The sequence below is a fragment of the Staurois parvus genome, unplaced genomic scaffold (assembly GCF_062004578.1).
Source record: "Staurois parvus isolate SC_StPar_1 unplaced genomic scaffold, SC_StPar_1.0 ptg000192l, whole genome shotgun sequence".
NCBI classification, from domain to species: Eukaryota; Metazoa; Chordata; class Amphibia; order Anura; family Ranidae; genus Staurois; species Staurois parvus.
Genome location: NW_028317988.1, coordinates 3,996,221 through 4,009,121, shown reverse-complemented (window position 1 = coordinate 4,009,121; position 12,901 = coordinate 3,996,221). Strand labels below are relative to the sequence as shown.

The 12,901-nt window shown below is 44.2% G+C and overlaps 1 protein-coding gene across 1 annotated transcript in view; it reads right to left on the bottom strand.

The window, feature by feature from the left end:
- Positions 1-12,901, bottom strand: part of KCNH1 (potassium voltage-gated channel subfamily H member 1) — a 501,591-nt gene that overhangs the window by 195,385 nt on the left and 293,305 nt on the right. Inside the window, exon 8 of the mRNA XM_089677806.1 lies at positions 7,657-7,856. Within this exon, the coding sequence (XP_089533932.1) occupies positions 7,657-7,856 (200 nt within the window). The remainder of the gene's footprint in view (positions 1-7,656; positions 7,857-12,901) is intronic.

The window sequence follows — 12,901 nt, the reverse complement described above, 5'->3', positions numbered from 1 at the left end:
GGAATTTTTTTTGCAATAAAAGTGTAATTAGTCTTTAACCGCTTGGCGACCGCACACTGTACTTTTACTGCTACAGTGCGGGCTGGCTGTGCAGAATCACGTGATTGTTTATTATTGTAGGGGGCACGTGTGCGTTTGCCTGCTGACCCAGCTGTGTTGTCACTGGCTCCAGCACATGACGATCAGTAGGTCCCGGCCAAGTGTCACCGGTGATGTCAGTGTCAGTTAGAGTCAGATTACCCATCTCACTGTCAAAGTCCCGCTATAAGTCACTGATCGCAACCATTACTAGTATAAAAATTAATAAATAAAAATTCCAGTATCTATACACCGACATTTGTTGATGCTATAACTTTCACACAAACCAGTTAATATATACTTATTGAGATTTTGTTTTACCAGAGACGTGTGGCAGAATACATGGCCTAGATATATGATGAATTTATTTTTTTATCTTTTTATTGGATATATTTTATAAGAAAAAGTAAAAAATATTGGGTTTTTTTCAAAATTTTTGGTCTCTTATTTATATAATAAAAAAATAAAAAAACAGGTGGTGATCAAATACCACCAAAAGAAAGCTCCATTTGTGTGAAAATAATTATATAAATGCCATTTGTGTACAGTTTCGCTTGACCAAAAAATTGTTAGCTAAGGTAGCACAGTGCCAAATAGCAAAAAATGGCCTGGTCATGAAGAAGGTAAAAACCTTTCAAGGGGAACTGGTTAATGTAACTTTTAATCTGAGTTATCTTTGACATGAAGGACATTTCTAAACCTTAGAGTCACAAGCGACTCTTGCCTGACATGGGTCCTGGCTCTAAATCCCAAAATCCTAAAATATACTGGAAGGGTACCTTGTCCTGGTGTTCATATGACTGCAATGCGAACATTAGACTAAGCTCCTGCAGACATTGCTATGAAGGCTTTAATGGTCCCTGTAAAGCAGGGGTCTCCAAACTTTCTAAACAAGAGGCCAGTTTACTGTTCTTCAGGCTTTAGGGGTGCCCAGTGGGAGTAAACAATGCCCCATCTTTAGTATTAGGGGGAAAAATAGTTGAATTCAATGACAACAATAGTGCCCCATTGTTGGATTCAATGGCAAGAATAGTGCTCCAGTGTTGGATTCAATGGCAGGAATAGTGCTCCATTGTTGGATTCAGTGGCAGGAATAGTGCCCCATTGTTGAATACAATGGCAAAAATAGTGACCCATTGTTAGATTCAATAGCAGGAATAGTGCCCCATTTTTGGATTCAATGGCAAGAATAGTGACCCATTGTTGGATTCAATAGCAGGAATACTGCCCCATTGTTAGATTGAATGGCAGGAATAGTACCCCATTGTTGGATTCAATGGCAGGAATACTGCCCCATTGTTAGATTCATTGGCAGGAATAGTACCCCATTGTTGGATTCATTGGCAGGAATAGTACCCCATTGTTGGATTCATTGGCAGGAATAGTACCCCATTGTTGGATTCAATGGCAGGAATAGTGCCCCATTGTTGGATTCAATGGCAGGAATAGTACCCCATTGTTGGATTCATTGGCAGGAATAGTGCCCCATTGTTGGATTCATTGGCAGGAATAGTGCCCCATTATTGGATTCAATGGCAGGAATGGTGCCCCATTGTTTGATTCAATGGCAGGAATAGTGCCCTATTGTTTGATTCAATGGCAGGAATAGCACCCCATTGCTGGATTCAATGGCAGAAATAGTACCCCATTGTTGGATTCAATGGCAAAAATAATGACCCAAGGACCAGATAAAGGCAAGCAATGGGCCACATCTGGCTCCCGGGCCGTTTGGAGACCGCTGCTGTAAAGCACTGGGGAAGATAGTGGATAATTAAGTGAAACCAATAATTTTTACTAATTTCTATGTAAAAAAAAAATTGCATCACAAAGATACCAAAAAGTAATAAGCGTGGAAAATAATAGGCAGGTTTTTCTAAGAGTATTTCATTTTAGAGAGAGACGCTGTCCTAATGAATTATTAATCCATAAGGAGTCACAGATAGCATGGCATATTCCCACAGTCACTTTGTGTAATACACTTATCCAATGGGTTATGGGTAATGTGGTTATCAGAGGGGCAATCAATAATACGGCCCTCCCTAGGGAGCAGATATTATTGACTGTCTTAATATTAGCCTTTAGTAAATAAAATGTTGGATTCCGGGATATGGTGGGATGGATCCTTTGTCAAAAATACATTTGCATTAGCGAGGGAATAAAAAAAGATACAAGAAACCTGAAGTCAGTTTACTGAGACATTCATATTACTTCCCATCCAAGAAACAAACTCATTATTCAAGTCACTGCTATGACAGCCTGGAGTATACACGCACCTACAACCTTTATGCTTCACACAGCACGAGCAGCAATGTGATACATTAAGTGGTTTATTCAAATGTGCCTGAGCTGTGATAGAATGCAGAGGCAGCATGCTGCTAATGGCGCAGGCTGGAGGGAACGCTACATTTAGAGAAATACAAAGTCTTTGGAGGATCGGCTGCGTTCATTACGAATTAATATTTCAAGAACAGCGAGTGTGCATGCAGAAATCTGTTCCTTTTATTATCTGAAGTTTATTCCATCTTTTCTGCAATTTTAGGTCATCCTTGATAAAGCAAACAAACAAACATTTCTAACATAAGGTATAAAGGAAGGGACTGCATTCTAGACTGATTCCAGATGAGAAATTCATTTTATGTCAGGTGCTCCAAAACCAGTCACAAGGGCAAGAAAAAAAATATTTAGTTACACTTTAATACTACTTTAACAAGCAGTAAATGGGTTTCCAAACAAACCCCTATTGACCTCTGTAGCAGTAGGCACTGTGGAGCAATTCACCCTAAAAGAAAATCTCTTCAAATTAGGGGAATTCCTTGGGGACCCCCAGGTCACCAGAACTAGTGTCCCCATTGGAAGATTTTCCCTTTATTACTGTTCTTGGGACAGCCCAAAATTTGGGATTTCTTTTACTTTCAATGGTAAATAGGACAAACAGAGAGGGTGAATCTTCCTAATGGCTGCACAGTCAACATTAAAAACTGATAGGTGTTCTAATCCCTCTCCACTCTATCCAAACGACAAAAAAAAAGCTTTGCTGTTTATACTAAATTATTAAAACTGTGAATGTTTCTTTATTAATTATGTATATTTATCCCTTATAAGGCTTTATATCTTTGTGGAAGAATAAGTCTAGGTCCACACTAGAATGCGGTACGGGAAACCTGCAATCCGGGCATGTTTTCTGCAGCGCATTCTAATCACACTGCCCCTGCGATCTCTCCAAATGCAGTGCATTTGCCTGCCGCCAGATCGCTTGGTACAAAACGACCATGTGATCCGGTTGTAGCGCGGTTCCAAAATTGGTGCATGCATGACTTTGGTATGATGCAGTGTGCTTTGAGCCCCTTCAAGATAAACAAGCTCAAACTGCACCGCACTGAATCACAGATGAATTGAACAGGAATGGAGTGCAGTTCCTGTGCGATTCATATGTGGTTCATAGTGTAAACCATGGCATAGGGATGAGTATTATGTGTACTGTCCACTTAAAGGGACACTAAGTGTACCTATTTAGTTTCAGCACGCTCCCGTCTAGTCAAGTGATCCAGATCCCCTGTGTCAGTCAGTGGCAGCTGCAGGGGAGAGGGAGTGCTGACAGCGGCTGGGACATGGGGCTTATGGGTGACATCACCGTTCCTTGAATTCCCAGCTGGTGTCAAGCACTATCTCCCCTGCAGCCGCCACTGACTGACGCAGAGGATCACCTGACCGGACTGAAGCGAGCTGAAAATATGGAAATATACATATTTTATAAAGTGGTTGTAAACCCTTTCATACAGGGCTTTTTTCTCAGTGAATAGGTGTAGGTCCCCGTCCCCCCAATTTCCAATAACCCCTTGTCTCTGCACTCTACCCAACTCCCCACCTCCATGCATCATCCCTGGGTTCCACCCACTACGTACCTCCCGGGACTGCCCCTTATAGAGAAAAAAGAACCAAGTATCATGTTGTGGAGTAATTTGTATGGAATTTGTTAATGATTACAAGAAAAGAAGTAAAATAGATTCCCTGCAGCCAACAACGATACACCCCTCAGGAACAATAGATCCCTCCTCAGGAACAATAGATCTCCCAGCAGCCAGCATTAAGAGACCTGCCAGTACAGACCTGCCAGCAGCCAACAACAGACCCCTCCTTCAATAGTAGATCCCTACCAGCAACAATAGACTCTTCATTTAACAATAGATTCCCCTTCCCCAGTGACAATAGATCCCAAGCAGCTAACATCAATGGACCCCCAAGCACACCCCAGCATCCCTTGACCTTAAGTACATTCAGTGCTGGAGGTTCCAGAACTGTGTTCCCGCAGAAAAAAATCCCTGCTTTCATATCCCCAGTAAAGTGACCGGTCTCAGGTGATACACAGAGATGAAACAAATCTTACTACATAAGTTATACTTGTTTATCTTCAGTCTTCTCTTCTCTATATCCATTCACAGTGCAGAATTTATAAAGCTTGGCTGAGAGTTCAGAAAAAAGCGGACAGAGAGCTGAAATTACACACTGCAGAGCTCAGTGAGTAGAACTGATTGGAGGGAATGGACACTCCCCCCTCCACACAGCACACAGGAACAGAACTGAGGCTGTCAATCTGCTGGATGTCCCTCCCCTGTCACCATTTTACCTCTTGGTGTCAGGAAAGTGATTCATGCTGATTGCAGTGAAATGAAGCAGCAGACAGAAATGCCACTTAGTGCTCTTAATTGAGACAAGTACACACTATAGAGGGATATGCTTTGTTCATATTTCATGTCTGAGGCTTACAACCCCTTTAAGAATAATTAGGCTTAGGCTGGGATTCCACTTTAAAATGATACTAAACTCACATCAATCGTCTGTCATGAAGGGTTCTAATTGTATATATATATATAATTGTTCTGCTTCTTATTTCTTAAAGTACCTTTTTTATGGGTTGTGTAGTGATCATGTGACCTTTCCCTGTGCTTTCCTGGCTGCATGCAAAGATAGGGGGGGAGGCGCATGGGGGAATCTGTGATGTATGCTAGCAGCTAGATGGAGGAGGGAATCCTCTATTGTCAAATTCTGACAGCGGTGCACAAGGGGAATGTAGTTTACAATCTGCAAACACAAGCAGTCCTAGTCTTCCCGGGGAAGGGGGGAGTTTTGTGCAGGGAGATGGATTACCTACATCTATAACAGATGGAGTACACAGAGGGGAAATGTGCAGGATGAGCAGTGAAGCAGAGGTGAAGCTGCTGAGTGCCTGCACTGTTTGATAGATCACAGACGCAGTATGGAGGGAGCAGCTGTTGAGTGTGGCGTAGGAGTGACTGCACTAGGATGGTTGGCTCATGGTCACTGACATTGGAGGGAGAACAATAGTGCCGAGCTGTTAAATTGGACTGGGCACTGAACAAAGCAGTAGGAGCTGATAAATCAAGTAGAGCACACTGGAGAAGGAGAGAGGGTGGGGAATGGCAATCATCAATCTGTATCTGCCCAGAAGGATGAGTCATGTGGGGTGCTCAGACCTATACAAGGGAGGACATGACTGGCTCAAAGAGGAGCATCTGCAGTATTAGTGGCAACAGGCAATCCATAAGATCTGATGCTGCAGTGGGGACATGGACAGAAGGGAGGTGCAGGTGAGCAGCAGGATCAGCCAGGTTTTTATTACTAAATAAGTGCAACGCTAAAAACACACAATCAATATATTAAGTGGAACAGTCAAGTGCAGCATATATGTGTATAAAACTTGCATAAGTATAAAATCAGCAAGAAAATAGAGACCGTGAATAACTGTGATAATCCGTGCACTAAAGTGCAATATTATAAATCAATAGCAATGCTTGTGGTTGCACCTTTCCAATTACAATTCCATCCAAGAAATGCATTCAAATAATGTCCTTATGTTGGTAAAGTGCAATAATTGCAACGTACAGGATGTGAACGTGTGAACAATCACAAAAGGGGATCCACCACCTTGGATGGATGTACATTCACAAGAAGATATATGATATCAGGCATACAGTATATTATGATATGTTACATCTGGAGGTGAAGAGGCAGCCAGGGGGTTAATCATACTTCTCCATCCGGGCTTAGATGGAAGAAGGGACCTTTATCCTAAGGAAGATAGCTCAACCACAAGAGCCAGAAATACGTATATAGTGTAGTACTTTTATTATTCTTCAAGTAAATTATATCAATCCACGTGGAGTAATAAAAATGTAAATTACATATACAACGCGTTTCATGTGCATGCACGCCCTCAGGGCGTACCCTGAGGATGTGTATGCGCACGAAATGCATCGGGTGGAGCCTACATTGCTGACATCACGCCGTCGCTGCCTAAGGACGGAGCGGTGGCCATTTTGGTATCTGTCATTTACATTTTTATTACTCCACGTGGATTGATATATTTTACTTGAAGAATAATAAAAGTACTACACTGTATACGTATTTCTGTCTCTTGTGGTTGAGCTATTTTCCTTAGGATAAAGGTCCCTTCTTCCACCTAAGCCCAGATAGAGCAGTATGATTAACCCCCTGGCTGCCTCTTCACCTCCAGATGTGACATATCATAATATATGCCTGATATGTCCAAGGTGGTGGATTCATTTTTGTGATTGTTCACACGTTCACATCCTGTACGTTGCAATTAATGCACTTTACCAACATAAGTACATTATTTGAATGCATTTGTTGGATGGAGTTGTAATTGGAAAGGTGCAACCACAAACATTGCTATTGATTTATAATATTGCACTTTAGTGTACGGATTATCACAGTTATTCACGGACTCTATTTTCTTGCTGATGTTATACTTACGCAAGTTTTATACACATATATGCTGCACTTGACTGTTCCACTGAATATATTGAGTGTGTGTTTTTAGCGCTGCACTTCTTTATACTTGGGATTGTTACCTATACCTTGAGTGCTACCGGTAGCTGCTTTACTATTTCCACTAGCGCTCGCCTGTATACTTTTTATAAAGGTTTTTATTACTCTATAACAAATAAACATAACAATGACTTAGGCAATATGTATATAATGTAATATTACATGTAAACACACTTAAAAAAGTTTTGAGTTTAATGACACTCTAAGTAGTGGATAAGCATGGATTATCTTTAGAAAATAGGATATTGTTTGGTGTGACTTCACATGTTTTTTTCTATTATTAGTCAAAAACAAAAAAAAAGTTAAAAAAACAAGGCTACTGAGGGGCACCAGAATAGGTCCAGGCAAGGGCGGACTGACAACTCATGGGGCCCCCGGGCAATAGGGGATCCTGGGGCCCCTGTTTCCTTGCCAAAACTCAAAAAAGCCTATGAAAAAGGTACCAGGGGCATCTCATGGGTCCCCCTACTGACCCCGGGCCCTTGGGCAGTGCCCGTGTTTCCAAATGGTCAGTCCGCCCCTGGGTCCAGGACAGTTGAAACAGCTTCCATAATATGAAACCTAAAATTTATGGGATGGAAAAAGTACCAATAATAATTCAGTGTTAAAAAAATACCTGTTTCCAGTGGCCAAATAATGAAATGATAATGTAAGAGCATAACCCCCCTGCAATCACTGGAATAATTCATGGAAACAATTGCAGTCAAATACCTTTTCAGTATCGATCCCCCGAGACATAGACCAGGTAGACACTATGTAATCCATCACACGCTCACTCAGTCCTTTGGGCACTTGGTAAAGTTTGAGGAAGTCCCTCACACTGTTCAGCATTTCATGGTAGCGGTTGGTGTTGGCGTACATTTGCTGGAAGATGGTGGTCACATTACCAAAAATAGTTGCATATAGAAGAGCTGGAAAGAAAAGAGAGTAGTTAGTTACATTTTAAATAAATCTACTTATTTAGGTCAGGACTACCAATGATTTGTAATTGATTATGAAATAGTACCTTCTGAATCTATTTTTAGCCACCCGGTGGGGATTTAGGTTGCTTTTGTCATTAAAACTGTGTTATTTACAGAGCTCAGTATCTTAAGCCGAAATTTACACACACAAATATTTAAGTCAGAACAGAGATTTATAACTCCCTGCATACAAAGATTCAACAGGAGACAGATTAAGGTTGGTTTATTAAAGGCAAATAGACTGTTTCCAAGGGAATTTTCTGTAGCGCCTAATGAAAGGCATGAAGCTCTGCTGACTTCCATTACCCAATCATGTGCAAGCATTTTTTTTCTCTCTGAGCCCAGTGCAACCTTTCCCTCTCATAAACCTTGGAGCAAGAAGGAGAGTGCACAACACAGACTCATGTGGTATCTTATATCTTCACCAGCTCACCCACATTGGGGACTGCAGTTGTCAGATATTACCACCATTATTCCCACCATGTGCCACAGTCAGTACAAAACCTAGTGATGGTGTCACACTCCACCTGTGGATGAATGGAAAACCCAGCTGTTGTTGGATGGGGTGTAGATGTTATCTACCGTGAAAGGCTCTCACCACTGGAGAGACGATTCACATGGGTGGATTGATTCCAGGCAGCTTGACAACAAGAAAGCACTATAAGATCTCTCTAAAACAGTGTTCTTCAAACTGTGGCCAGTGGGCTGGTTGTGGCCCTTTGCTTGCCTTTATCTGACCCTTGGGGCACTTTTCTTCCCTCTGATACAAGACACTATTCCCACTGACACCACATTGGGGCATAATTTCTTCTACCAATATAAAACAATGGAATGCTATTCTTCCCACTGACACCAATGATGGGGTACTATTCCTCCCACTAACACCAATGATGGGGCACTATTCCTCCCACTGACACCAATGATGGGGCACAATTCCTCCCACTGACACCAATGATGGGGCACAATTCCTCCCACTAACATCAATGATGGGGCACATTTGTTTCCCCACCAGCATCAATGTTGGGCCACTATTCCTCTCAATGACACCAATAATGGGCCACTATTCCTCCCACTGACACCAATGATGGGGGAATTTTCCTCCTCCTACCAATTTTCTACTCCCACTTGCCACAGTTTGAAGGACAATAAACTGGCCCTTTGTTTAGAACATTTGGAGACCCCTGCTCTAAAAGCATCATTATTTCTGAAAGGAATATCAGTGGTGCAGAAGTTTATTGGAAATAGACTCACCTAGAAGCTGAATGTTGAGTGTCAGGGGGCAACACTGGCAATCTACTGTAAAGTTACTCTTTATACAAAATTTAATTTCTAGTAAGTGTCTAAGAAGTAGTATACCAGCCACATACTGTGGGGGATGTAGGCCAGAAAGTCACAACATTTGAGAACTTTATAATGCAATTAAAATGTTATTACTGTACATGAAAGTCTTACTGGAAGAATCTCAGTCCAGGTCTTACATCTTGGCCCTTTTCCCAAGCCACTTGCTTAATTGCTATCAGAAAAGACACAGAAGTAGTAGAAAGGTAAGGATGTCCCCAGCCAGCAAGGCACGTTCCTGGGGGAATCAACAATTTTCTCAAATATATTTAGACAATTAGGCTCTTCTTAGCTGGGACGTTGTGATAAGCATAATCCAGCAATGCTTGGCTTCCTTAAACAACTTCCATAAAGACAGTGCATCAATTTATTCTGCTGGATGTGTGGGTTTAGACGACAAGATGTATGACTGGTGTACTTTCAGCCAAACATACCCCAACACATTCACACATCTCAATTTTCTTCATAATCATATTCAAGGATTCTTCATAGTGATGGTGAAGGCATATTTTACTTTAGCAGTGTGTAAATATTTATTTATTTATCACAGGCACTTATATACCATATTTCTAGCTCCATAAGACGCACCTAGATTTTAGAGGAGCAAAACAAGAAAAAAAATATTCTGAACCAATGGACTGTAGACATAGCACAGGAATGACCAGAGACTGCAGACATAGTACAGGAGATGACCAGAGACTGCGGACACAGTACAGGAGATGATCAGAGACTGCGGACATACTACAGGAGATGACCAGAGACTGCGGACATACTACAGGAGATGACCAGAGACTGCGGACACAGTACAGGAGATGACCAGAGACTGCGGACATACTACAGGAGATGACCAGAGACTGCGGACATAGTACAAGAGATGACCAGAGACTGCGGACATAGTACAGGAGATGACCAGAGACTGCGGACACAGTACAGGAGATGACCAGAGACTGCAGACACAGTACAGGAGATGACCAGAGACTACGGACATAGTACAGGAGATGACCAGAGACTGCGGACATAGTACAGGAGATGACCAGAGACTGTGGACACAGTACAGGAGATGACCAGAGACTACGAACATGGAACTAGAGATGACCAGAGACTGCAGACCTTTTGGGAGCGGGGGGGGGCACCCGAATTTGACAGGTACCCGCTCCCATTTCCGCGGTGTTGTCCTTCCCCCTCCCTCCTTCCCCGTAGTCTTGAGGGACACGTAACAGGTCCCAGAAGACTACGGGGCCATTCACAAAGTGCAGCGCTTCACGCGCATGTGCAGTAGGTACCCGGCTGTGAAGCCAGAAGCTGTCACAGCTGGGTGCCCACACTGAAGATGCCGGCGCCTGGGAGAGAAGACTGCCGGTGAAAGCAGGATACCGCTGGACCGAGGAACAGGAAGGACGAAGGAGCAGGTTCTTCTGAACAGTAGAGCCGAGCAGCCAGCCCGGTATTCTAACACAGCAGCGGTGACGGGGGGAATAGTGGGCCGGCTGCTCCATATTCGCTCCATAAGACGCACAGACATCTTACCCCATTTTTGTGGGGGAAAAAGTGCATCTTATGGAGCGAAAAATATGGTAGCCCTGACAATTTACACAGCGCTTTACATATCTGTCTATTGTACATTTACATCAGTACCCGCCCTCAAGGAGCTCACAGCCTAAGGTCTCTAACTCATATTCATACATACACATACTAGAGCCAATTTAGACAGGAGCCAACTAACCTACCAAGCATGTCTTTGGAGTGTGGGAGGAAACTGGAGTACCTGGAGGAAACCCACACAAGCACAGGGAGAACATTCAAACGCCATGCAGGTAGAGCAGTCATTGGGATTCGAACCAATGACTCTAGTGCTGTATATGGCAGACCTGTACTCATTAATACATCATTACAGTTATTGTTTTACAAACAATTAGTGTAAATTGTTAAATTGACTTATTTCAGCACAGCTCGGGCTAGGAGAGCAAGAAGCAATACAAGCAGCCAAACAGTTGTGTGGTATGGTTCTTATTGGCTAAAAACGTAAAATGCTGATATGAGGAGAGAGCAGAGCAACAGAGAGATGAGTTTATCAGTTTGCCGGTCCAGGGGCGGACTGACCATTCGGGCACTCGGGCTCTGCCCGAGGGCCCAGGATCAGTAGGGGGCCCCATGAAATGCCCCTGGTATAATTTATAGGCTTTTTTGGGTGTGCTTTGAGTGTGGGCAAGGACACAGGGGCCCAATGATCCCCTATTGCCCGGGGGCCCCATGAGTTGTCAGTCCGACCCTGTCCTTCTTTCACTGTCCAATCATCGGCTAGAAAAGGGGCAAAACATGTAAAGGTTAATGAACTGCAGCAGAGAAATATTAGATATCTTGCTTTGCCAGACAGGTCTGTGCTATGAGGCAGAGGTCTGTAAAGCTTGCCATACATTGATTGTTTTTTATCTTGTTTTTTTTTTTCCAATCAGCTGGTAGACTGGTTTAAAAAAAAACTGACCTCAGGAATCCCCCCTTCTGTGTTACTGTATTCTGACAGTGGGGACTCCTCGGCTGTCAGGATATACTGAGCAGTGGCTATAGGTCAGTGATGGCGAACCCGTGGCACGCGTGCCACAGCCGGCACGCCGAGCCTTATCTGTGGGCACGCCAGGAGAATCCAGCGGCGCGCTGTCTTCCCGGCTGTAGTGTGCGTGACAGCCGGGTCCCAAGTGCGCATGCACAAGAAGCAGTGCTCTTTGTGAATGGTAAGGCGGTACCTGGGACACATGACAGATCCCAGAAGCCGCCGGACCAATCACAAAGCGCAGCGCTTCTCGCGCATGCGCACTGGGCATCCGGCTGTCCACCCACACTACAGAAGCCGGGAAGACAACGCGCGGCTGGATAAAGGAACAGCCGCGCGTTCCCTCCCCAAAGGTCAGCAGTCATCCCTGTACTGTCCGCAGTCTCTGGTCATCCCTGTGCTGTCCGCAGTCTCTGGTCATCTCCTGTACTGTTCGCAGTCTCTGGTCATCTCCTGCACTGTCCGCAGTCTCTGGTCATCTCCTGTACTGTCCGCAGTCTCTGGTCATCCCTGTGCTGTCCGCAGTCTCTGGTCATCCCTGTGCTGTCCGCAGTCTCTGGTCATCCCTGTGCTGTCCGCAGTCTCTGGTCATCCCTGTGCTGTCCGCAGTCTCTGGTCATCCCTGTGCTGTCCGCAGTCTCTGGTCATCCCTGTGCTGTCCGCAGTCTCTGGTCATCCCTGTGCTGTCCGCAGTCTCTGGTCATCCCTGTGCTGTCCGCAGTCTCTGGTCATCTCCTGTGCTGTCCGCAGTCTCTGGTCATCTCCTGTACTGTCAGCAGTCTCTGGTCATCTCCTGTACTGTGTCCGCAGTCTCTGGTCATCCCTGTACTGTGTCCGCAGTCTCTGGTCATCCCTGTACTGTGTCCGCAGTCTCTGGTCATCCCTGTACTGTGTCCGCAGTCTCTGGTCATCCCTGTACTGTGTCCGCAGTCTCTGGTCATCCCTGTACTGTGTCCGCAGTCTCTGGTCATCCCTGTACTGTCCGCAGTCTCTGGTCATCCCTGTACTGTGTCCGCAGTCTCTGGTCATCCCTGTACTGTCCGCAGTCACTGGTCATCCCTGTACTGTCCGCAGTCACTGGTCATCCCTGTACTGTGTCCGCAGTCTC